This window comes from Stegastes partitus, unplaced genomic scaffold (genome assembly GCF_000690725.1).
Source record: "Stegastes partitus isolate 25-593 unplaced genomic scaffold, Stegastes_partitus-1.0.2 Scaffold1124, whole genome shotgun sequence".
NCBI classification, from domain to species: domain Eukaryota; kingdom Metazoa; phylum Chordata; class Actinopteri; family Pomacentridae; genus Stegastes; species Stegastes partitus.
This window is the reverse complement of record NW_007578855.1, coordinates 41,531-67,913: the sequence shown is the minus strand read 5'-3', so window position 1 is coordinate 67,913 and position 26,383 is coordinate 41,531. Positions and strand designations below refer to the sequence as shown.

The 26,383-nt window shown below is 44.6% G+C and overlaps 2 protein-coding genes across 3 annotated transcripts; one reads left to right on the top strand and one right to left on the bottom strand.

Moving 5' to 3' along the window:
- The first annotated feature begins 320 nt into the window (after positions 1-320).
- Positions 321-2,977, top strand: polr2f (RNA polymerase II, I and III subunit F). Its single transcript, XM_008296361.1, has 5 exons — positions 321-470; positions 632-701; positions 872-1,002; positions 2,220-2,291; positions 2,399-2,977. Exons 1-5 carry the CDS (start codon positions 451-453, stop codon positions 2,487-2,489), a joined length of 384 nt encoding a protein of 127 aa, XP_008294583.1. The 5' UTR covers positions 321-450; the 3' UTR covers positions 2,490-2,977.
- A 4,905-nt stretch (positions 2,978-7,882) lies between these two features.
- Positions 7,883-15,499, bottom strand: sox10 (SRY-box transcription factor 10). Of its 2 annotated transcripts, none has more exons than XM_008296359.1 (4): positions 15,402-15,499; positions 12,195-13,020; positions 10,714-10,982; positions 7,883-10,555 (listed from the first exon to the last, which is right to left on the bottom strand). In XM_008296359.1, the coding sequence occupies exons 2-4, from the start codon at positions 12,626-12,628 to the stop codon at positions 9,780-9,782; spliced, it is 1,479 nt and encodes a 492-aa protein (XP_008294581.1). In that variant the 5' UTR covers positions 12,629-13,020; positions 15,402-15,499; the 3' UTR covers positions 7,883-9,779. The 2 variants fall into 2 exon arrangements, with proteins under 2 accessions (XP_008294581.1, XP_008294582.1); XM_008296360.1 differs by having other exon boundaries at positions 10,822-10,982.
- Positions 15,500-26,383: the final 10,884 nt, after the last annotated feature.

Genomic DNA, 26,383 nt, shown 5'->3' with positions numbered 1-26,383 from the left:
CTATTGAATAAATAAACGAGGCAAATATGCATATAAATTATGCATATAAATAAATAATTATTAAATGAATAGTTTATTTTTTTATTCTACAAAAAATAAAAATATCTTTTTTCAGAGGATTTTTGTTTCCTTGTTCATTTCAGGGTTTTGTTTCATGGCCATATTAATTTATATATTTATTTCATTTTGACTCAAACTGCTTTTCAGAATAATTCAGGCCACAGAGCGGCTAAAACATCGCAGAGCAACCCCGTAATGTGTCCGTAGACGAGGAAGCGGAACCTGAAACTTTCTCTACTGAGGACCCGGATCGTTTTTCGAACGCGCTGAGCCACCGGAAGTGGAGCGTTCACAGCGTTCATGTGGGTCCGTGTTGACAACAAAAAGTGGAGCCGAAAACATTGAAGTTTGAAGACTCGGAGGGGATAAACACAGACTTAAGAACAGAAAATGTCGGACAACGAGGATAAGTGAGTAACAGCAGAGTCTCAACAGGCTGCGAGTTAAAGTAACAGCGTGAGCTAACGGTAGAGCTAATGTTAGTGCTAACGGTAGCAACCTAGCTAACACAACTTCCCAGTGCTAGTGGGATGTGCTGTCCTTCATGACGTTATTCTGTCTGATTCTTTAGCTTCGATGATGGAGATTTCGATGATGCGGAGGAAGACGAGGGATTAGATGATCTGGAAAACGCGGAAGATGTAAGTTCGTCGTTCAGTTGTTGGATAAATGGATGTTCAAATGAGTAATACGTGCATTTAGCGCGTGTGTCAGAGCCTTTGCTATTTGGCTGAGCTTATGTTGTAACGCCAAATAATATCATATAGTATTATATGTGAATAATGTCCCTTTGTGTTGCTGTGGAGAGCAGGATGACCAGGAGAACGTGCAGATCCTCCCAGCAGGAGAGGGCCAGCAGGCGAACCAGAAGAGGATCACCACACCGTACATGACCAAGTATGAGAGAGCCAGAGTTCTGGGGACACGAGCTCTGCAGATAGCGTGAGTGTTTACGAGGACCAAGTCTGGCCTCCTCCTGTCTGCTGTGAATTTATTCTCTTAAATCCCACATAATCATCCTCAAAGGTTTGTCACATTATATAAGCAGGTACTTCCAAGAGTTCTCGGCCTCACCAGAAAACGACACAGTTTACATAGTTTACTCCAACTTCAGTCACGTTCACCGTCCCCTCCAGTAGAAAGTCCCATCTTGAGCCTCCATATACTCCTCAGCAGCATGGATGACGTGATCATCGCTCTGAAAAGTGCACCTGTGCAAGTGGGATTTCAGTTTAGGAAACAGAAGTCCAACGGTGCAGGTGTGTGAGTGAGGTTCATGGGGCAACAGTTCAAAGCCACGTTTGGCTGCTTCTGCCACCTGTGCTGGACGCCTTGTCAAGGAGCAACAGCAGCCAGCTCTCTGTTGTTCTTTGATTGCTTTAGCTGATTGAGTTTTTGTCGTCCATGATATAAAGCTTTATTGTACACAGCTATGCCATAAAATGGGAGTTACTGTGTGTGAGTGAGGCTGAAAACTTTTTGAAGTACCCTCGAACATGTATACTGAGATATTTGGTTAAACTAACTGTGATATTAAAGTGCATCAGTACCGCGCTGGTCAAACTAGAAGCAAAGAATGGACCATGACAGCACTTGATTAGTACAGCGCTGAGGAAACAATGAGGTTTCCATAGTAACATCTGACACTTCAAGTCAAGTCAGTTAATCTAACTTGCTGGTATAGCACATTGTATAACAGTTGTGTTCTTTGTTCTTTGTCTTTTGCATTAGCTAAGTACGATTTGAGTACTTAGGTGGTAATAGCCAGTATATTTTTATCTCAAGTGTTGTTTTTACCTTGTTAATGTGTCCATATGGTGTTGATCTGTGCTCAGACAATAATCAGTCAATGCCACGACTGAGCATTTCCACTCTGAGACTATAATGTACTGATGACATTCTCAAAAATTCACCCGCTGTCTGCAAACTATTCAACAGAGACACAAAGCAAATGGTCAAAAGTACATGTGTCCTCTCCAAAAGTCATTTACACGTGTCATGGATGAGCTTCATGAAGTTGAGACTCTCAATTACCCAAAACAAGGCAGTGCCACTTCTCTATACCAAAGCACATTTGAGTAACAAATGTTAACTAAGGATTGTAATTTTCAACCAACGACACTGACGCCGTGGTCCACCTGCTGACTTATTTCCAACAGGATGTGCGCTCCAGTTATGGTGGAGTTGGAAGGAGAAACAGACCCCTTACAAATAGCTATGAAAGAGCTAAAGTAAGTGATGGTTTTAGTTCTCTGTCTTGATTTATTTATTGTTGTTGTCATTGCTGAAGAGCGGGTTGGTGCGATGGTATCTGACTGTAGTTTGTCTCCTCCAACAGGAGCAGAAAGATCCCGATCATCATCCGCAGATACCTTCCTGACGGCAGTTATGAGGACTGGGGCTGCGATGAGCTCATCATAACCGATTAAGCGGCTCATCCAGTCTGCTGCGCTCGTACAACAGCGTGTGGTGGTTTAACACCCACCATCGTACCAGGTCTGTCGGCTACACAAACCCAGAAGAGTCCCCAAAGCCCAACATTACCTCACCTACAAGCTTGCTAATAGATGCGGTCCAGATGTACTTCAGGGTGACACTGAAATATGAATAACTGAGAAACAGACCCACTGGAAGACTCATGGAAATCAAAACACTCACAGGTTTACAATCCTGTGAACTGACTTATCATTACGTTGTTTGTGCATTCCACACAATTCAGGTCAAATTTATGTTAGAAACTGCCATGTTAGTCATTTTAGTAGCTGCAGTACAACTAAGAGCCACAAGGGGGAAACATAACTTTAATCAAACACTTGATCCTGTGTTGTAAGTTTTACATTTGTTGTTTTTGATGAGTGGTAATTAGTGTAAAGTAACAGTTTTATTGTTACAAATAAACTCTTTTGTATAAATTGTATTTTCTGGTTTTTATTGCGAACACTGTGAACCGTCACAAAGGTTTGAGTGGGAAGTCATCAGCGTCTGGAGTCAGATCTGTGTCGAGCATCATTGTACAACAAATCCAGCTTTAGTTTTGGGAATGCTCATGAAATGTTGTATAAAACATTGTGGTTGCGTTACAGTTGGTGGAATATCAGGGTATTTGCTCTGATATAACAACAAAACCCAAGAGTTTAGATTTGCCATTTTAAAAATAAAGGTGCCAGAGTAGGAATGAATGCAACAAATGTCAGTACTGTCAATACTGAGATTCAAATCTTTTGTCTATATTCGTATGTCCACCTTTATTTTAAATGACATTCATTAGCAGGGAGAGTAACTGTGTTGCATGAAGGGATGTTCTAACACTGGGCTGCAAGGTGATTCGGTGGTTGCCGTCGCCTCACAGCTAGAAGGTTGCTGGTTAGGACACCCGGGATCTTCCTGCGTGGAGTCTCCATGTTCTCCCCGTGCAGCGTGGGTTCTCTCTGGGTTCTCCGGCTTCCTCCCACAGTCCAGAAACATGCTGAGGTTAATTGGTGATTGTAAATTGTCCGTAGGTGTGAATGTGAGTGTGCTTGGTTGTCTGTCTCTAAGTGTAGCCCTGTGATAGACTGGTTACCTGTCCAGGTGAACCTGCCTTCACCCTGAGTCAGCTGGGATAGACTCCAGCCCCCCATGACCCTGGTGAGGATTAAGGTGTAGAGATGATGGATGGATGTTCTAACATTTGTCAGACATTTATTCAGCTGCTCTTTGCTGTATTTTCCCTTTAAGCGTTTTATCAAGTCAGGTGACACTGGATCAGGTCAAAGTTGTTTTGTGTTTTTTTTTTCCTCGTGTGATTCAGGCAGTGTGCTTTGGATGATTATCATGCTGGAATATTCCCTTCTTCAGTCAAACCTCTGAAGTCTAGGAGTCTGTTTGTAGGCCAGTATTTTGGTTTATCCACAGACATTTATGGTGCATCTATAAATGTCTTCTCTCATGCAGCTCTGTATTATCACACTCCCACCTCGGAGCTTCCTGTATCTCTTTCCATCTTTAAGAAGTGTCGCAATCAGATTTGTCAGTTTCTCTGGTCATGCTTTTGCAAAACTGAGAAAGTTCTGGTGGTCATGAGACATTTTAGAATCACGTTCATGCAGTTAGGCTGATTGTAAATGACAGGTGTGCTGGGTTCAGTTGTGTAACTCGTGTATCACAGCTGCATTCGCTTTTGTTGTCATGAGTTTGGAGCCTAAATTTGCAATCTGATGTTTCTAAAGTGTCTGTTTTTGATTGTTCATGAGTGGAAACATACTGTACTATTAGTTCCTGACAGGTTTAATGTTCAGGCGCCATCGTTTATAAAAGGTGCAGCAGGTTTTCCCCTGCAGCTGATGGAGACGTGTTGTAGCTGTCATGGCGCTCTCCGGGTCTCCCTCCTCTTCCCCCACACAAACACACGCACAAAGCAGCCAAACAGTTAGTGTATTGTTTGAGGGAAATGGGTTGGTGCCCCGGCAGAGAGACGGTCAGTGCATGCTGGAAGACAGAGAGAGAGGGAGGGGGGGAGAAAGTTTGAAAGAGAGGATTAACGGCTTTGTTGTGGAAAAAGGCTGCAGCTGATAAATGGATCATCAGAGTATGTGTTCAGTGTGTGTGTACAATAACGTACAACAAGACGCATGTTTCACCAAGTAGATAGTTTGTCACTGAGTCCTGAGCTTACCTCGCTAACATTTAAACATCATAAAGCAGGAAACAGTTCGTACTGGCATTTATAATTGTGTGCAGCTGCAGTTGTGTCATTAATTTCTGAAAAAAGCAAAACCCAAAACTTTAATGTGTGAGTCTTTTGAGCGGAGGAGACAGCGCCTCGGGACGACACTGCTCGCTTTCATGGGACGGAGAGGAGGGCAGCACATGTGACACTCACCAGCACCAACCACAGCGAGGCCGCCATCCGGCAGCGCTCAGACCCAGTTAAGGACGTGACTAATGTGTTCTGAGATTTATATTTTGTCAGTACTCGGCTTAATTTGTTTGCCTCATGTAATCTGTCTTGACTGTTCCTTTTCGGTCCTTCGCTCAAGGTCTCGGAGTTCCCCTTTTTGAGTTTTCTGTATTTCTGCACAAATATGACCCAAAACATCAGGCGTTTATCAAAGTCTGATCTTTACAACATGTTTGTGAAAGTGTCTCATGGCACGAACGGGGGAAAGTAATCAGGCTTGACAAGGTTACGAAACCATCTCTAGACACTTTGCACTACTTCAGCTCACAATAAGTCACAGAGGAAGCCAGGGTCATTTCTACTAACGGTCTCTTTCTCATTAGTTCACTTTAGTCTTCATGACTCCACCATCAGGACAGCACGAACCAACGATCATGTCCATGACGGGGCTGTGAGGAGAATGCCGGTGGCCCCTCTTAGAGAACATGGCTGCCCCTCTGCAGTTTGCTAACCATCATGTGAATGAGCCAGAAGGCTGCTGCAGAAATGTTGACCAATGAGACCAAAAATAGAACATTTGGTTTAAATGAGAGACATGGTGTCTGGAGAGAGGAACGGCCATATCCATGTGTTGGATGAAAGGGAACTCTTTACAGCAACGTCTACGTTCTGGACGGAGAGGAAAAAGGAATGAAGGAAGTATGTTGAACTGGAGGAGCCATCTCTAAGTAGAGGAGGTGGTCTGTAACGCCACGCATATATGCAGTCCTGAGGTCCCTCCTCAGGCAGTTTCATAATCATTCACTTCTTGAGTCATATATAAGTTGGGATGAGAATAAACACCTGGCACTCCACACCAGTCGGCTCGAACCGAGGAAGCCTGTTGGATGAGAGAGATGCCTTCTTCTACTAAAGCGCTTAATGACTGATAATTGACAGAGACACTCACAAATATGTAATGTCGGATCTTTTCCTCAATAGATAAATGACCAAGTTGTGTCATTGATTCAACTTTATCTACTTTTAGAACTAGTGTTCACAAACTCTGATGCCCAAATGTGTTTTTTTCCTCAATGTTTCTTTAAGGGCTGCAGGTGTCTCGGTGTTTAGCACCGTGGCCTCACAGCTAGAAGGTCGCTGGTTCACGTCCCGGTGAGGACACCCGGGATCTTTCTGCGTGGAGTCTCCATGTTCTCCCCGTGCAGCGTGGGTTCTCTCCGGGTTCTCCGGCTTCCTCCCACAGTCCACAAACATGCTGAGGTTAATTGGTGATTGTAAATTGTCCGTAGGTGTGAATGTGAGTGTGCTTGGTTGTCTGTCTCTAAGTGTAGCCCTGTGATAGACTGGTTACCTGTCCAGGTGAACCTGCCTTCACCCTGAGTCAGCTGGGATAGACTCCCCTCTCAGTCAGACTTCTGCACCTGTTGACAGGTATTCTGGCCCAGTGCTCATCAGCAAAGTGCTCTAATTTGTCCAAGACAGTTTTGTTTTTTGTTTTTTTTTAAATTATTCTTTTCAACCACATTTCAAAAGCAATGTCTTATTTCACTAAAATACAATTTAACATTTTTTTATTTATTATTACTTTTGTCAGTTTCTAGTTATTTCAGTGACTTTTGTGAGTTTTGCCTTTTCTTTAATGGAAGGGGATGAACACATACACCTCCACATCTAAAGCCTTGTATCGCTGTCCACGAAAACTCGAATGTTTGAAACGATCATCAGAAAAAGCTCCTGGTCAATACGCATGTCCACTCAGCACAGTGGCAGAAGAAGCCAAATGTTGTGTAGACTTTGGAGAAAAATAACCAGAACAATCTTCTTCCTTTGACGTTTTCTGTTGAGGACTTTTCAAAGTTCCCTCATGTGCATGTGGCAACAGATCAGCTGAGTGATATAGAATAGTTAGATCATACGTGACCCTAAATGTGTCGGCACGGCTTTGAGAAACAGAAACAGAACCTTCCACCCAACAAAAATCGCTTTGATTGATATGTTGGAAGTCTGGTGTGTACAACTCCCTCGATTCTGTCGCTTCATTTTTGTAAGATTTCACATCATAGCTCCAACCTTAAGAGAGATTTTATTTTATTTTTTTGTCAGTGAGTGTGGGGGGATGTGAGGAGGAGGGAGGGCAGCGAGCTTTGCAGGGTCTATGCGCAGAGAGTAAGAGTCCCTTTGTATCCCGGTGAAGCTACAGGCCCCGGCGGTTATGGGTAAGGCTCTCCCGTTGCCCTGCTTCCCTCCTCCCCCAGATCCCTTTCAATGGCCCTCTTTGTCTTTCCAAAGTATCACACAGCCGATTAAAGAGAGGGAATTAGGAGTCAGGCTTAGCCGGCGACACACACGGAAACACGCACATGCATGCATACTATAAGAAACCTGAAATATGCATACAGGCGTGCATAACCGATCGTAACCCCGGAGGGTCAGTTAGCCCAAGACGGGGAGGGGGAGAAGCTTTCTGTTGCTGAAATCAGCGCCGTGAATGTGGCTCCGGTGACGCCTTTGCTGTTGTGTTGTAATGCAACGCTCCTGCGAGTCACCATCGCTCACGTCGAGCTTCCCTCCTGCTACTGGCCGGAGCGGCGCTGAGGCCCTGCCAGCTAAAGTGAATTATCCACCAGCTGAACAGATTATGCCGAGAATGCGAGCAGCGGTTGAGTCATTAGAAGCCACGAAGACATGTGCTTTTGTTTTTCTGTGTTATTTTATTTATGAGTGGAGGAGCTTTGGCCAACTTCGCAACAATAGGAACGTTTCTGTAATCTGGAGGAGAAGTTGCTGCTTGAAAAAGTCACAAAATTCTTCTTCTTTTTTTTTTTTTTTTAAAAAGTCACAAAATTCTTCTTCTTTTTTTTTTTTTTACTGTATTAATTATGCAGATATAGATGTGTTATTTCCATTATTAGTTACATTGCAAGAATATTTGAAGAGGCAGACTCAAGCAGAAATAATAAGAGCTTTATTTCAAGCGGAGAATAAAAGATCATGCGTCATCATCACATGTTTAGGCTTTCTGCTGTTGTTTAGAAGCTCTGCCGACGGTTACACAAGAACGGGAAAAATGAAATACTTAAATGGCGGTAAGACGTCCTCTGAATAGAGATGAACAACAGTGCACACAAACTTCAATCAGGTATAAATAAAGAATGTAAAATTCAAAGCAAAGTTACGCATATTTCACACAAAGCAGGAAGGGCTTTGTTTTGGAGGTAAACGGCTAAATAAGGACTTTAAGCTTCAACTAAGCAGTAAAACAAGCAGCGGTGCCTGTATGTAGCTCAGATCTGCATCCAGTAGTAATATATTGTGCATAAAAACAAAGCAAGTTAAATAGTTTAACAGATATATTTAAGAAATAAAGAAGTATTTGTGACAAGAAGAGAAACAACAGCAAGAAGAACAGTTTAAAAATGACACAAACAAATGAGTTAACATAAAACAGGAGGCGGTTACTTCTCCGGTCCATCTGTTTGTAAAATGTGTTATTAAGGACAAGGCATGTTACATATTTAATGTTGTGTTAAAACGCTCTCAGTATTGGCATCACCCATGTTGTAAATGTATTAAAATAGTATTTTCACGCTGAATACTGTTCGATACGCACGTCTTGGATTTACACACGAGCAGAAGGCAGTGGTGCAGACATTCAGTGAGGATAATAACACGTCGATGATATATACCGGTACAGTCACGTGTTAGAACAACAGTTCTGTAGCGACGCTGTGACCGCTGATTACGGATTATCTGAGTATAAATAGAATTGTCTTTTATCGTCGTTCATGGGTCAGAAACCAACGAAAATCATCATCAGTGCCGTTGTGAGAAAAAGGCCAAAGTAGCTTTTGACACACACACAAAAAAAAACAATTTACAACAAGTCCTCCTGGACACACGGGTCACAGCTGAGGGAGAAAACTAATTGGCTACGAAATGTAAGGTAGTTTTGAGTGTCGCGTTGGGAGAAACCTCTAGATCAGTTTCTATGAAAAGTAAACATGAAGTTTTGGTCTCAAAACTTTGGTCATTTTACAAATATTGAACATCTGTATGCATCAGTAAGGTACATTTGCAACTTCAAGTACATCATACAAACTATCCTGATAAACGTCAGCCATCATGAAAACCGGTTTTCACTAAATATACATTTCACTGAAGAACCCCTCTGAGGGTTTACGCCATCTGTCTCCCGTGGCTGTTCACAGACGACCATTTTAGTTAAACAGGGACAAAAACAACGTTATCGAAAAACTTCCTGCTCGATAAATGTTTGTCTGAAATGCCAGCAAAAGCTTTGGCACTCCGTTCTCGTGGCGTTACAAAAACATTTAGAATGAACTTGGCTCCCTCTCAGTCATGTCCGTCACAGTCCAGATCCAGGTGATTCTCACTGTGCTGCTGCTGCTGCTGACCCGCCTGTTGGCTCCAGGCGCCCCCTCCCATACACGTCAAGTCACCAAACCGACAGGGACACGATTCCTCACCACCCATGAAATTTGTGTGTTGTTTGGAGCGCCAGAGGCTTTGCTGAGGTGCTGTTGTGGATGGATGTTTTTTGTTTTTTTACCAAAGTAAAACCCTCTCTGACGGCTCCACTGTGTGCCACTCTTCAGAAGCATCACAGTCCAAGCTCATCCTTGGGCTGTGACGGCATTTTCACATCTGGGCAAAAGCAGAGCAGGGTTTCTTCCCTCCTGCCTCCCCAGCCGACTCCCCCGGTGCCTGCCCACTCCCCCCTGACCAGACCAGCTTCACCACTGATACCTCCGACGCTGCTGCTCCTTTGGTCTGACACTGGGGCTGAACCTGCACCGGCGCGCTCTGGTCTCGTTGTCTGTCATGGCCGCGACAGTGTTGTGTAGACAGGCTGTTCCCAGTGCGTGGGGCTGTGCGACTGCGATACGCTGACCGGGTCGGTGATGGCGGTGTACAGGGGCCTCTGGGAGGGCCCCATGTAAGAGAAGGCGGAGTACAACCCCGAGGCCTGGCCGGAGTGGGCGTAGTAAGACCCTGAGGCCTGGTGGTCAGCGTAATCTGCAAACTGAGCCCTTGAGGCCAGTGAGGGGAAGGCTGAGCTGTAGTGAGGAAGGCTGAGGGGGGTGTAGGTGACGTGGGAACCCGCTGAGGCCGTTTCTGCAAAGTGACCTCCGGCACCTCCAGACTCGCTCTTGATCTGAGCCTTCGAGTGGTCCGAGGCCAGAGTGGAGCCGTGGTGCTGCTGTGGCTGCTGCTTGGAGAGCCAGGCTGCTGAGTGTCCACTGGCCGCTGCCAGAGCTGAGGAGATGCCGTAGGTGTACGGAGAGGCTGGGGAGGCCGTTGCTGCTCCTCCTGCCCCAGCGCTCTGCCCAACCCCTGGGTGCCCATTGGGGGGAAGGTACTGGTCAAACTCGTTGACATCAAAAGGCTCCATGTTGGCCATCACCTCATGACTCATCTCACCAATGTCCACATTACCAAAGTCGATGTGAGGTTTCCCAGATCCCGGAGCACCTGAGCTCGCTTCTGCTCCCATTGAGCCACGGGAGCCACCCTCCCTCTTACCATCCCCCGTCTTCCCAGGCTGAGACTCCGTCTTGGGAGTGGTGGGAGGTGTGGGAGGACTGTGGCTCTGACCTGTAGAGACACAAGAATGTAGTTACAGCCCTTTTGCCTTGCAGATTCACAAACAATGACCTGACTGTGTGCCATCCTGTCTGGTGGAATCCACACAGATCTAACAGTGTGACAGAGATGGGTATCGGTGAGGGAGTGGGAGGGAGCCGGCAGCCCACCTGCAGCATGAGGGTGGTGCCCGTCTGCCAGAGGAGACCCGGCTCCCCCACTGTGGGCCACTTCCAGGTGGAGGCCCTTGTAGTGGGGCTGGCTGTGGCTGACCTCACCCTCCAAATGGCCGTCGGCCTCACTTCCTGATCCGGAACCGAGCTTTCCGTTCTTGCGGCGTCGCGGCTGGTATTTGTAGTCGGGATAGTCCTTCTTATGCTGCTTCCTCAGCCTCTCTGCTTCCTCAATGAAGGGTCGCTTGTCACTCTCATTAAGAAGCCTTGGATGAAACACAAGCATTGTGGATTGGTTTGTTTCAAGTATGAAGAGGAGAAAAAGTCTCAGAACTCATAAATTAGGCAGCTGTCTTCTGCAACAACCAACAGTGTAATATTCTGTGTGTTCTACAGGATGGTGCTAAACTGAACCTAAATACAAAAGAATGCACATTGGCTGTTTAAGGCTCAGTAGGGGGATGTCCAGGAGCTGGTTCACAGATTACACTTTTCATCCATTTTCAGGCCAAATCAGTACACTGTGCAGAATAACAAATTTCCCCGTTTTGTCTCAGATAACTTCATTTGCTACATCTGCACAGCTGCATCTAATATCGTGCCTTCCAGGGGCTTTCAACTGCCGAACAGTAATGAAATAACACGGGCCAGAGTTGCATCCTGTCTGCAAACATGGGACTGAGCTCCTTCTATTACTGCTTGCTGGCAGGAATGGCATGAGAAACCCCTGACCTTCCTCAGCTCATCGTCTGTCTGACTGAACCCAAGGTCAAGTCTTTATCTAATTATTATCTGATCCTTACAAGGTTAATGAATTCACCCTTTCCAACCTTCTTGACAGCAAATAGTGAGTGTTTTGCAGACTAGACGCTGGGTCATCAGACTAGACGTTTAAACTTAACCCTACTCCAGCCTTCAGCCAGACTTTGGCTGGAAATATCAGACATTTCATAATAATGTGCATTTATTAACCAAGAGGTCATTTTTAAATTCACTTTGAAATAGCAGGAAGAATTCTGAAAAAAAAATTGAGCTTAATGGTTGTAAAAATGCCCCCTCATCTCTGAGTACTGGCCTCAGTGTGAGCCTGCAGCTAAAACAATCAATTTACAGAAGAGGGGAAGAAATGATGTGGGATTTGATTAGAGTGGCAAAGAGGTGATTGAATCTGCAATTTGGGATTTTCGGTTGTTATTTTTTTTGGTTAAATTTCCTCTGACTATGACAGGCTTGACCCCGACACTGACCTTTCCTCCGATCCTAATCTTGGATCACTTCCCCCACACCCACCAAGCCTCTGGCCCCTACAGGACAGCTTCAGCAATTATGATTAAGATTTATTATTGGATTTACTTGGAAATGTTAATGACTTTTTGAAAGGGTCACCCCTTAATTGGCTGTCCCCTGTTGTCTGGAATCCCTCCACATCCCTGCTGTCTAACTCCCCAGCTGCAGTCGTTCTGTATCTGCCTCCTCACCTCCACAGCTTCCCCAGGGTCTTGCTGAGCTCCGCGTTGTGCAGGTGCGGGTGCTGGTCTGCCAGTTTCCTCCGCGCCGCCTGTGCCCACACCATGAACGCGTTCATGGGCCTCTTCACGTGCGGCTTGTTCTTGCTCCCGGTGTTGACGCGCACCGGCATGGGCACGAGGGTCCAGTCGTAGCAGTTGAGCACCTGGCTCACCGCCTCGCGGATTCCTGCCGGGAAACGCTCGTCCTCGTCGTCGGATTTGACGGACGAGCAGCCCGCCGACGCGTCGTCCAGACCGGCCAGCTGCGGCTGCTGCTGCCCGTGGAGAGGCGAGTCCCCGCCGCCCGTCGCCCCGGAGGAGTGACCCGGCGACAGGGAGCGACTGTCGTCCGACATCCCCGGACTGAGCTCGACTTCTGAAAAGCTCTGCTCCTCTCTGGACATGTTCCTGCACACAAGCCTCCAGGTGCGCACAGGAAAAGGCCTGCTCCTAAATGCTCAGCTACCTGTTGGGCTCCTGTTCCTACTTATCCCTACGGTGACGCACGGAGTGTCGGCTGACTGTCTGCGCTGTCCTCTAAGTTATAATATAAACTGCCAGTCTGTCTCTACTCTCAGCCTCCGTTGCAGAACAATGTGAGGGTTCCACATTAAAGTTCTTTCCATCCGTATTGTTGGTATCATAGGCGGCTCAGTGCGCACCTTGGACCCCAGTTTACCTGCTAATGCGCAACTGTCTGCGCCAAACTCACCCGGTCTCTCACTTCCCTCCTGACTTATCCTTCTCCTCTCTCTCCCCTCCGTTTGTCCCGCGGTTGAAATCCAACAGCAAGGACCTGAAACAGCAGAGCGATGACGGGCATCATTTCAGCAAGTCAGAGGTACAGTTACTGCTCCTGCTTGATTACGCAACGAACCCTCTGTTAGTAACGCTTTATCTAAAGGGAGGAGGTGCTGTTGTGAGTGCACACAGTGGGGGAATGATGCTTGATTTTGCATTATTTCTTTCTAGCCGTGACAAAAATAAAGCCTGGACCTGGAATAACTGCCCCACTCACAGCTATTCCAATGGAATATTCTTTTAGTTGGCTATCTTTGGGCATGCTGCCTGTACATGTATGTGCCTCCATTTGCAGAGTCTCCCCTCTTGTATAAGGCAGTGCCTCTGCAGGCTTCGCCCCCCAAACAAGCTACTGTTTAAGATTTTGCAGTTATTGCAAGCTCCCGGGAGAGAAGGTGTTGAACAGACCGTGGATTTATACTCTGCAGTTCTTGGATAAACACGACCTGGCGCTGGAAACATAAACTCTGTGCGTTTCTGTGCGCGTGTGTAAATTAGACACAGTGTTAAACGGGAGCAGGAGCAAAACGTGTCCTCGTTATATGCATTAAATCAACACCCTGCCTCGAACTTTGCGAACTTACCGTGAACCAGCAGCGCGCTGCTTTGTTTTCTATCGATATCGTGTTGCTGTAAAACTATTAATCTCGCCCACGCCTGGAGACATTATGGAAAATGTTGTCAGTTTAACAGTCTGTGTTTGTGAGCTAAGAGTGAGAACAAACTCATTTCACCCTCACGTTATGTCACCTTTATATTTAAGGAAAATGTTCTTTTTTATTTTTATTTTTCAGCTGAACAATCGAGGCACCGACTCAAGGCGTGAATTAAAACACATATTTGTGATGTGTGCCATTCAGTTCCTACGGTTTCTATGTCGGTCTGGCGCTGATCGTCCACCCGTGAACCAGATCGATCGTTTAACAAACGCACTGGGCATTAAATGACAAGATCGCGTCTCATGTTTCTCCAAATAAACGTGTTTCGAAAAGCAGCTTTTAATTAACATCTGAGTGGATGTCAGGACTCGTATTTATGTCCCGTGGAGGGGCGGGTGAAGCTTCGCCATCTGTCCGAGGCGCGTTTTGATGTTCGCTCGCCACCTGGTCAGCAGGGCCGCTGCACCGGCTGTCAGAAGGGCTCGCTGCGTAAAAGCCTTATTGCGCGCTCCGGCTGTGCTTGTTTCACTTTTAGTAAAAAACAAAAACGCAGTAATGGAGAATCACTTGAAAGACTGGGGATAATTTCCCCCAAATATGGCCACAATAACTACCGGGTATGTTTTTTCTTGGGCAGATCTCCAATCAACAGATACGTGAATAACTAACTGAGTAGAGAGTGTGGCCACTGAGCAGGGCCATCACTCCGGAGCAGCAAGTGTTACTGGATTTACCGTCCGGTAATATCCAGACTAATTGTCTTCGACACACTCAGTAAATAATGCGTGTTGTTCCTTTACATTACTGCGCACATTTACTGCGCGTAAAGCTCGATGAGTTTCAGCGATGTGAACTCATTATTACCGCCTGACTGGCCAATAAGTTGGCCTCAATTTGCTTGTTTGGTTGTTTTTTTTCAGCTCGGTTTGGAAGAGATTAGACCTCACAGCTCCAGTTTAACAAGACAAACTACAAAATACAGACAAAACAGTGCATGAAGCTGTTTGGTCATTAATGTTGTTTCACAGTCTGCTGCAACTTCTACAAAGTCTCTTCTTTCACATTTTTTGTATATTTTTGTCTTGATTAAGTGAACGTGTTCGGACATCTCAGTTTCCCCATTAAAAATATATATATATTTTTAAAATATATATATATATATTTTAATACTGTGCCAAGAAAGACCAAACAAGTAACGATCACTGATCTACAGAAGGGAAAGCATCGTGCGCATCAGTGAACAGGAGCACTTGTTGCACTGATGCAGTAACATCATTAACGATGGCCATTGTTTTTTAATGATCATCACCGTTAAAGTGTCAAAACTGTCTTTTTTATACTGAATTCAAAATGTTTAGGGTCTGAAAATATAATTTTTTAAATGTTTTAAAACAGCAAAAACCATATTCCCAGGTGGTTTTACGCACAGCCCTGGATGGCTGAAAGGTCCCAAGTGGCATTACTGATGCTCCAGAGTGAACAAAACGAGTCATTCCGGACCAGAAGCCGACAGAACCACAGCCCTAACAGCTCACGAGTCCAGAAAAAGTGAATAACCACGCTAATCCTAACGATCGCTGTGGATGAATTAGGATTAGGAGTCATATTTAATTCTGAGGTTCGTTCTTTGGGATTTCGGTGAGCAGAAACAATCATCGCAGAGTGAGAGAGCAGCCAGCAGCAGAAAGGAAAGAGTTGGAAATGCTAAGCGTCTTACTTCAGTAATGAGAAAAGGAGGTCGCCGGTTTAGCACGAGAATCCGTGAGTTCCCGAGTTTCCAAAGTGACGCTCGCTCCCCAGCCCCCTCGCTCGCGCCGCCCGAGTATGAATGCCTGCTCTGTGTGTCTGTAGCAGGGCTTAAAGAGCTCCTTGTATGAGGCTGAGAGAAAAAAATAAAAAAAGGAGCAGCACAAATATGAGGGATGCAGACTCCGAGAGTTCTGATTGGCTGATATTCAGTCTCTCTCTCTCTCTCTCTCTCTCTCTCTCTCTCTCTCTCTCTCTATCAGAGGTCGAATTAATTCAGACCCTTCTAAATTACGCACACTTAATTTTACGCAAATAATTTTAAGCAGGACAGCTTGTACGTCGGTTTTTCTGATTGCGTACATCAACAGCCTGCTCTGATGATTTTACATTTGGACATGCTGTTCATTCTATGAGCCATGTTCTCAATAGAACAGGAATAATTCACGTCGCTGTTCCACACACGCGCTTTTACAGGGAATCCAACTATTATTTTATTTTTTTTCTCTAACAAAAACTATCATTTCGCGCAGGCTGCAGCGTCTACGCGCGAAATCAAAAGTGCGTGTGCGCAAAAGGCCGCAAATTGTTTGCATTCTGAAAGAAGTCGGGCGTGCAGCGTCAAGAATTTCTCACGTTTAATCGATTCGTTTAGTTTTATATCAGCTGATGATGGAAAAAAATGTCCTCGTGTAACCTTCAGTGAAAGAGAAGCGGTTTGGTTTCCAGAACATAAAGACAGAGGCCCAGTTAAACCGAACATGCGCGCTGTGCTGTTCAAAGCTCAAACAAGACAAGAGAAAATAAGATCGTTCTTTATTGAGCCCCATAAGGGGCGAATCCGGCCATTGATGAGAAATGTCAGATTTTACGCACGTAAAATGCTGTCAAGACGCATAAATAATAGATTTCCTTTGAAAGAACATTTGGGTTCTTGATTTGCATTGCGGTGTCAAGAACATTTATGCACTTTTTACAGCAAAAAAAATAGAAGTAAACATTGTGAAATGTAACGGCCAACATCCAAATGTTATGAAACGGACATGAAGGTGTCCAAAGACGCACATTTCTTCCAGCATTAACGGATTCATGCTGAAGTTGTGATAGATTGTGCAGCTGCTGGGTTGATCCACTCCCATTCAGCAGCATGTCACAGGTGTGCTGTCATCAATTAAAGGTCCCTGCAGCGTTTGCGTGTTATCGGACATCTCGCCTCTTCACTTCCATGTGTTGGTTTTATAACTACACCAGCGCTTCAAACCAAACAGTGCTGGTACACAGAAAGGAGAGACGAGCGGGTACATTATGGGCCGCACGGATACAAACACCAGCGCTGTTCCCAACAACAATGACCCCTTGTATCCCCGCCATGCGACGCCTTGGCCCCCAATCCAAAAATCACCACTTTGTGACTGTTGACTGTGATAAGGGAATCCTAACCATGAGTGCATCTCTGTGTCCGACTCTCTGCCTCTCCTCCTTTCTTTGCGTCCTTTGTTTTTTCCTCTTTTTTTTTCTTTTTTTGATCTCAGGTGAATTGTAATCATGTGATCAAAACGAGCGCCCCCACCTTCCCCCTTAAACGAAAAAACTGGGCAACAAAACCCAGTTCTGTGCATATGAAAAAGGAAAATGGTGAAAAGGGCGCATGTCTTCCCCTGAACCGCCACTCTTTGCCCCAGTCGTAAAGCCTGACATATAAGGGGGGAAATGCTCCAGGAGCGCGGCGACACAAGCCGGAGACTCGCGCTGGGACCGTCCGGCTCCTGGAGCTGCGAGCCGAGGACCTCCAGAGCCACACCGGGGACTGAGCTCCCGCTGTGCAGCTGAGGATCGGCGGCCGGGCCTCGGTTTGAAAGTGAGTGTTTTGGCTTGTGTGTTTGTGAGGTGCTGACGGTGGGAGCTGCGGCCCTGCACAGCTGTGTGGCTGCATGAAGCGAAGGCGTTTAGGTGAGACCGAAAATGCCCCCTTTATGTAACACACGCTGCTGTGGGCACAAGATGCGTGAGAGAAAATCCTGAAATTACGCACCAGTAATGTCGAATTTTATGTTCCGGCAATAAATGCCACGAACTGCGCTAAGAGTCGTCAAATTTTATTCGTTGCCGAGAGTTTTTAGGTGCTGAATTCATGGAGAATAGAAGACTGAATTTATCCGTTTTAATTCATTAATGTTTTTATTATTACCACCCTCGACACGAAAACGTTGCCTCTGGATAGTGATGAATGGCTTCACAGTCTGCACTTTGCGCAGAGAGAAATTAAATTAAGTAAAGAAATAAATGAGCTAACAAAGCGTTTAATGTTTACACGGTGAGCTTCTGGAGTTTTTCTGTTTTTTAAAAAAAAGGCCTTCACAGAAAAGCAAATTGGGAAATTGTCATAATGAAGCATTTTATTACTTAAGATGCTTATTTTAATAATAATAATTTTCAGCCCATTATTTTTGTGTGACTGTTATGTAATACAACGACATTGTGATCCAGGACTTCCTACAGCTGGTTGAAATGTTTGTCATTAGCTGTTAATTTGGACTTAAATAATGACATTATGCTGAAGTAGTCTTAGTTTTCAAGTAAAATGTTTTGAAAAAATATGATTTTGCTTCAACTAACTAAAATACTACACAACACAAAACCTTACATCAAATGATAAAAGACTTTGGGGCCTTTTTGGCAGCTTTTTAAATATATTTATTGATTTTAGAGCAGTTAATGATTTATAGAAGAGTTGGGTTTTTTATATTCTTGAATAAACCTTGATGGAAAGACTTGAATTACTTTAATTCTATATTTTAACATCATGACAATAGCAGCTCTATTTTTCTACTTACTTGGATAAATGAGTAATTTGGCTTCAGTGTACTCACACAAGCCTCTTGAGGATAAATCACATTAAAACATTTTGCGGCACTATTATTGACTGGACTGTTCTGCCAAAGTTACACAAATAAACTGTCGTGGCACAAACCCAGAGATGAACACAAAGTGGAACAGAATAATACAAACCCTTCCTGTCATGTGACAACGATAATGCATCGTGTAGTTGTTTTTGTGACGCACACACTGACACACAACGAGACACAAACAGCTCTTATGTTGACAGTTAAAGGTCAGCAGTCTGGGTGAGTGTCAGAGTCTCAGACAGAACATGCAGTCCTGTGACCATGAGACTGAGGGTTCTCACCCCCATCAGCTCCGGGCCAGACAACGAAAAAACAAAAAGCTCACCATCATCTTAAGATGGATTCAGGGCCTGAACTTGATTCCTGTGCCAACTAGAGACTCGTCATGTAACTGTAGAGGGCCAACAGACTCAAAAACTGAAAACAAGAAGCAAAAAGTGGGTTTAGTTTATTCTAAAACTCAAATCCAATCTTGTGCCAACCCAGGTTTCTACTGAGGGGAGATAGGAACTAGATGTTTGGGTTACAGGTGATGTCACTCTTCATTAATAAAACCAATACAAACATATACAAGTGTGAAGGATATAATACCTTTACAAATAAAAAAGAAATGGTGGGACACATTGGATTTATAATACGATAATCAGTAATCTAAGAAAAATCATGAAGGTTTATTCATGTTAGAACATAAAGTACTTACAGCTAAAGTAAAATATTACCTGTTTCAATTATTATTTGAATTGTCGATTTAATGTATTCGTTGATTGGTCGATAAAATGCCAGAAAATGCTGATCAGTGTTTCCCAAAGCCCCAGATATGACATCTTCAGGTGTCTTGTTTTGTTCATATCCCAAAAATATTCAGTTTATTGTCAGAGAGGAAGAAAAAAACAGAAACGGATCAATAGATCATCATGTGGTGATTAATCTAATAGCTGATTTGTAGTTATAGCTCCAGTTCTCGTGCATGTTACTCAATGCATGGTCTCGTTTCCTTTGGACTGCATACAAATTTTAATTAAATTTTTCGTGGGATCATGTAAACAAATCCAACTCAACGTATGTGAGAGCAGAACGGTCCAACACGTGTTCTGAGTCGTATCAGAAAGTCAGATCCTTCTGTCTCTCCTCAGGCACACTCTGCCTCTCCGAGACAGTTTTAATCTAATTTTCTTTCACCCACTCTCTCTCTCTCTCTCTCTCTCTCTCTTTCTCTCTCTCTCTGTTTCCCTCATGCACCTGTGCAGGACAAAGCAGGTGTGTCAGTGTCCACCTGTTGAAGTGGATCAGTCAACCTTGCAGTCGGATCCGGTGCACTGTTAACCGCGCAGTAGTTATTAAGTCATTACAAATGTAATCAAGTCTTTTTTTTTTTGGAGAGGGGGCTGGACTGGATGCTATAATGACAGGATAGTGATTGATTCGCGTTGATTTTCCCGCCCTAAAGGGAGGACAGAGGTGTGGGTCGACCTCAGAGTGACACAACGGGGATTCCCAGTGTCGCTCTTTTCATGTTTGAACCCACATTTCTTAATATTTTGACTAATTAACAGGATGTAACTGAACTTTTTACAATGCAGACATTCATGAACAGTGATAAATATCTGGTACATCCTGAGCCCCGTTTAAAAAACATCAAGGGACCTTTTAAAGGGTAATCAAAATGATTCAGCTTTATGCAAGGTCGCCTTCATCTCGTCCTTTCATCCTGTAAATAAAATCCTGCAAGCTGTGTTACACTGAAATCGGTCCCCCCCTCCCCACCGTGAATCCTGTTTTTATGCTCATACCACCAAAGTTCCTATTCTTTTATGTTTGTCTTGTCGTTCTCGAAGTTTCTGGTGTGTGTGTGTGTGTGTGTGTGTGTGTGTGAAGGGTTGCCAAGAACTTTCACTGCAGCTGTGTGCGTATACGAATGTGTTTACATGAGAGTCTATGTGCATCTGCTAAACTGTGTGTGTGTGTGTGTGTGTGTGTGTGTGTGTTGCTACCTTAATGAATGGCCCATTGTGCGTTCTGCTTCATATCTCCGCTGGCCAGCCAAAGGAAAGAATCTAGTTACTTCAATTGTGTGAGAGGGAACATCTAAAGGAAATTGATATACGGGGGCTGAGGTGGGGTGTGGTGGGGGGAGGCCGTGGCGGTGTCGGAGTGGGTGAGGGGCACTGGGGTCCCAGGTGAGACAGGGAGAGGGAGGGTTTAGTTACCCGGGGCTGATCTCCGCTGGTATTCTGTAATCATGCTTCCACATACTTTGCCCGAGTCGTGCTTTCGATGCGTTTCATGTGTTGTTCAGCAGGTTTGCAGGATTTTATCAGACGTTCTTTAGTTTTCTGGAGATTTCTAGACATTTAAAGTGTTGTTTCAGAGAAATGATGATCCGAATCGATCACCTGGTAGCTCTTAGAAATGCCAGCAGCTCCAGGGATGGACTAAAACATTCTTACATCTTAGACTGGTTGCCTTGAATTTATTTTTGAGGTATTTGTGCTCCAAGGATGATGGCTCCTTCAAACAAGTTCAAAAACCACATAATTCTGCTGTCACATGACCTTTAGACAGAGCTTTAGTGGGATACCTGTACCCACCCTTGACTGTGATGCATCTCTGATATGTTTCAGATCAACTCATCGTTGTCATTTATTTTATTGCTTTACTGCCACTTCTTTTCAAATCATATATTAGAGGACAGGACTCATGACTGTGGCAGCCCAGAAAATGGAGGAGAAGCTTCAAATAAGTAGTAAAGGTCTCGTACTTTAACCCAAACCGTCATATGTTCCCAAATCAGACCAGGTGGTTTTAGTGCTCACACCCAATCAAACAATGATTGAGAATGAAGCTTACACCAGTAAGTCCACAGAGGTTTATCAGACACGAGGGGTTGTGCTGCTCCTCCCTACCACCATGCTAACATTAGCGGCGCCTGATTGGTTCGACTGTCTGCTCCAGGATCATAAACTGGATCCACTTGGAGGCTCTTTCTGAAAACATTTGAGATGAGGAATCAGCACTACAGTTGCTGAATGTGAATCCATTAAAGATCAACAACGACTAGTTTAAAAGTTTTTCCGGAGTTTCCAGAAGCAGGAAGTTGCATTTTACACGAGCCCAGATCTCAACTTTTTGCAAACCAGTTTCATAAAACTTATTGCGATGCTACCATGGTGCCCTGCACGGCTGCCTACATAGACAACGAATGACAGACTAATGGTCCCACGCTAGATGCAAACTCCTGCTGACAGATGCCTCCATCCTCCCCTCCTACTTTGTGGCTCTTTCCCGCGACGTCTCGATCGTACCTTTCAAGGATAAAATGTGTTTCTTCAAAAACATGAGCGGCAATGCAGTTTAGCCGCGTAGGCATGTCATGTTTTGGAAGACAGTGTTGGTATACAGAGATATAAGGCGTATATATACCTCTGGAGAGCGGGATGTTCCATAAAAGTTTGTTAAAAGTCGATGCATATTAGTGCACGTTTAGCAGAACAAGGTCGCAGTGGGTCGTTTTGCAGCCTTTCATGTGGTGTTTACTTCACAGAATTTAACATTGATGAATGAAAAATGTCCATAGATGCTCCCACTACTTGTTAGTTGGCACAAGCTTGATTTGTTTTATTAGAAAAGAATAAGAGTTTAGAACATTTCCTCTTCTGGACTCTCACAGTAAAAGTAATGTGCAACACTAGTGATTCAACAGGTACCCCTACAGGACAGAAAAGGTCAAAACAACAAAAAAAGCACCACCACCTGCTCTGATTAAGTGGTGCTGAGGTATTAGTGTCTTAATGCAAATGGCTTCTGATGTTTTGTTGGATAATATCCAGGGTTTTTTGATGTTTTAATATCCAAGTTTTTAACACTTTAGTGCATTAAGATCCTTTTTTTTGACATATTGGTATGTAATTAGTCAGATGTTTGACCTTTTTTGATATTTATATCCATATTTTTTATGTTGTGATGTGTTTACATCCCAGCTTTTGACTCTTCACATCAGCAAAATGCAGCAGCAGAATTATGGAAAACCAGTATTACAGTCTATGAAGTGATGACTGACACATTTAATACCTGTTTGCTGAAAATAATGTTGATAATAGGAAGACGTTCTTTACAATAAGCTCTTGTTGGCTAACGCTTGACTCACACATTCATCAGGCTTACTTTTTATACTGTTCTACATACGTTTAGCCACAGATGCACTGAGCAGCAGATGACTCGACGATAAGCTTTACACCCTTTTGTGTCAACCAAGAGCAGCCCATAAAACTGGGAGTTGCTCGGCCCAGCTGCAGCTGTGACTGCGACAAGAAGCAAAAGAGGAGGGGAGGAGGAAAAGAAGGGGATGATGCAGAAAGAGAAAACTCAATGGTGCCTTGTATCGCTGTCCTCGGCCTCCCTCTCGGGGCAAGATCTGTCCGATTGTTATTATTTTTATGTCCACCCATCTCTTCATCTATCATGAAGATAAAATGCGTGTATGCTGCTGTTTCTCGGCACCTGACACATCTCTATACATGCACACAGATTTCATGGTGTAATCCAGAAACTGCGAAACAGCCCGTCTCCGTAGGACGAGGGAGACATGCTTGAGAAATGATAATTGAGCGGAATGAGAGGCGAGGGATGTGGAGATTGAGTCATTTTCAGGAAAATGTAGAAAATGATGTTCAAGAATTCAGATGGGAACAAGGCTTTCCTTTGTTCGGCTGTTTCTGCCGCATGTCTGGCTGGTTGCTGTTCGGGACATCATCACACAGCGAGGATGTGCTTCTCTGTTCAGTGTTAATGAACAGACTGTCCGCCCCCCCGGACACAAAACTAAATTCTTATCAAACAATTAATCCAGCTTGACATCCTGGTGGCTGAGCACAACAAATTGCAAAATACTTTAAGGAAAGTAACACATCTACTCAGTTACCCTGCTTATGGCGTCGTCCTTTGAGTTCGATTACTTGACAATTTCAGTTTTATGTTCATTTCCTACATTTTAGAAGGACGTACGTTACTTTCTACTCCATTACATTACTAATTTTAACTAATAAAATATGAAGCATTATCATAAATCAATGCATGATTAATAACAATCCACTGTAATATAACATTTACAAGATGTTTCCCCAATACGACATGACATGCAATGTCTTATTTCTGGGGTTTGGGGTGTCTTGCCTTTATTTGTAAAGTAGACTACAGTGGACTGCAAAAGGACATATGTGCAAATAAAATAGGGCAATGACGTGCAGCCAGCCAATCAAATCCAGACCTTACGACTCAGAGAACTCGTGATCGTGTGTCCCCACCATCCAGCCAGCCTGGTCGCGACACTGATTAAGCTGCATATGATCTGGAATCAGCTTAAATAAACCAATAACATAACAGTAGACAAAGATGTGCACCAATTACAGTTAATGTTTAGTCTACCCTTTCAAACTGCAGCCTCCGTAAATCAATTTTCTTTCACTTATTGAAATCTGGGCCACAGTGGCAGCAGGTCAAGAAGGGAACTCCAGATGTTCTCCTCATCCAGCAAAGGCTTTCCAGTTCCTCCTTCAGGATCCTGAGGCTTTCCCAGGCCAGCTGAGATATGTACAAACACCTCAGCAAGTTCTGGGTCTTCCACTGGTTCTCCTCTCAGCTCAATGTGACAAGAAAACCTCCATAGCAAGGTGTCCAGGAGATACCCACCTCAGCCAGCTCCTTTTGATGAGAAAGTGATTCTACTCTTTAGCTCCCTCTGAATGTCCAAACTCCTCATCCAATCTCGAAGGCTAAGTCCAGCCACTTCAGCTACTTGTATCTGTGATCTTATTCTTTCGGTAACTTACCAGAGCTTGTGTCCATAGGGGAGGGTGGGAACCCAGATCGACTGGTAAATTAAAAGCTTAGCCTTCTCGTCCTTCAGTGCCATCCATCTGGTAAAGTTACTGCTGCTGCACCAACTTGCTGTCCATCTCTGGAGAAGCCGAAACTTCGTTGTTTAGCAGCTCACCCCCTACCCAGATGGGCAAGCCGCTGGTTTCAGAGACCCATGGTGTCTGACTTTAAAATGCCGACTCTCATTCCAGCTGCTTCACACTTGGCTGCAAACCACAACAGGTTCAGGAGGAAGGTTGAGCATCAGGTTGTGACTGTGGAACAGTGGACTAGCTCCTTACCGAGGAGGTTATTAGAGTTTGACTATCCAGTTCATCCAATGTTTTGTGGATTTGGTGAAAGCCAACAACCACCAGGCAACCCTGTAAGGAGTACTGTGAGAGTATACGGGGTACTGGGCCGTTACTATGAGCTATCCAGGGTTTGTAAAGAGCTGCTTTCAAATTTTGAAAAACACATTTTTCGGTGGGCGTCGGACTACAAAGTCGCTCCTTGTCTCCGATCCTGTTTGTCGTATTCGTGGATGGGGTCTTGAGGTGCAGCCGGGGTTTGGAGGGCGTCTGGTTTGGGAACCTCAGAGTCACGTCTCTACTCTTTGCAGATGACGTTCTGTTGACTTCATCAAGCCATGGCCTACATCAAACACACTGGGATGGTTTTTCCAGCCTCAAAATCTCCATAAAGTTGAATTATTGCCTCTCCCAAGCGGGTTGAACATAAATTGAACGTAGATTTCTTTGCAGCACTGTTGTGTTAGACTGTCTCGGCCTTAGCTGGCATTTGCCGTCTTTTATAACAGATTCCAAGTTGTGATCATCGGTGTACAGTCATGGTTTGATAGCGCTTCGTTTTCTGTTGTATCTTGCTGTAGTAATGATAGATAGTCTTGATTAAGAGATAAACAGAGTACATACAGTACAGGAGTAGCTACAGTAAGTACTGAGCACATTTCATGGCTAATCGTTGCTTTTGGGCACTCTCTCTGATTGGTCACACAGGTGGGACAGAGACATCTTTATAAGATTGTTTGGTTGTTTACATCTGGTTGCCATCGCAGCTGGAAAGGAATTAGTAATTTCTATTCTAATGCAGAGCTGGTCTGAGCATTCGCATCCTTACCACTGAAATGATAAAGCATTGTATTGGCTGGCCTCCGTTTCCTGAGACTTCCTCATCATTGCATTCAAAGCTGTACAACGTTACCTCCATGCCTGTAATGTACAGTTCAGGCATCCTAATCGTATCAGTCACTCGGGGCTCATTGGAAGTGCCTTCCACCACCACCGTGTTGTCCAGTTCTGATCCGGCTTTTGCTCTTCTCATGTTTATTGGACCATGAGTTGTTTTGATGTGAGAAAGAAAACCAGAGTTAGAGAGAAGAGGAAGTGGGGTGATGCTTCTCAAGAGCAGATATGGAAAAGGAGGAGGATAAAAAAAAAAAAAAAAGTAATTTTCCAATCATGAGTTTTTCTCGGAACATTGAATTAAGCAGCGTGAACGGGCGGGGGCCTCGAGGGTCTGGGGGTGGCTGGCTGCAAAGCTGCCTGCATGAAAGAGTCCGTTGTTTGACGCTGGGAGAGGGAGATGAAAGGGGAGAGGGAGATGGCGAGTTTGTCGGGCATCAGTCCCCTCTCCTATCGCCTTCTCACCCTGCGGCCCTCCCTCGCTCAGCCCATGTGAGCGAGAGTTCAAACACAGGGCCTACAGCTGCCCACATAGACACACGAACAGAAGTTCACATGAGCGTCTGCATGCACTCCAACACACACTAAAAACGTATAGAAGATGTGCAAACTGGATGAAGAAATGTGAATCAGATCTGTGTGCCGCACATTCGGCTGCTCGTGGCCAAACGTGCACACACAGATCACATGTGCATCCGACTGTAGGTGCTCACCACCAAGCAGCAGCTGACAGACAGACTGCATGTTCTGTAGATCGCATATCAAAAATTTGAAAAGGTTCTTTGTTGCCAATGAAAGCATCAATACTGGAAGTAGCAGAGTGCATGTTTACGGACAGCACAGAACCACATCCTGGTCCAAATGCTGGTTAAACTCTAACCGTGAGTTTGTCATTTCTGATGTCCGCCTTTGTGTTCCTCCTACAGCAGTCAGTCAAATCAAAGCCAGTGCATGATCACAGATGAAGCTGCTGTTTCCAAACCACGTCG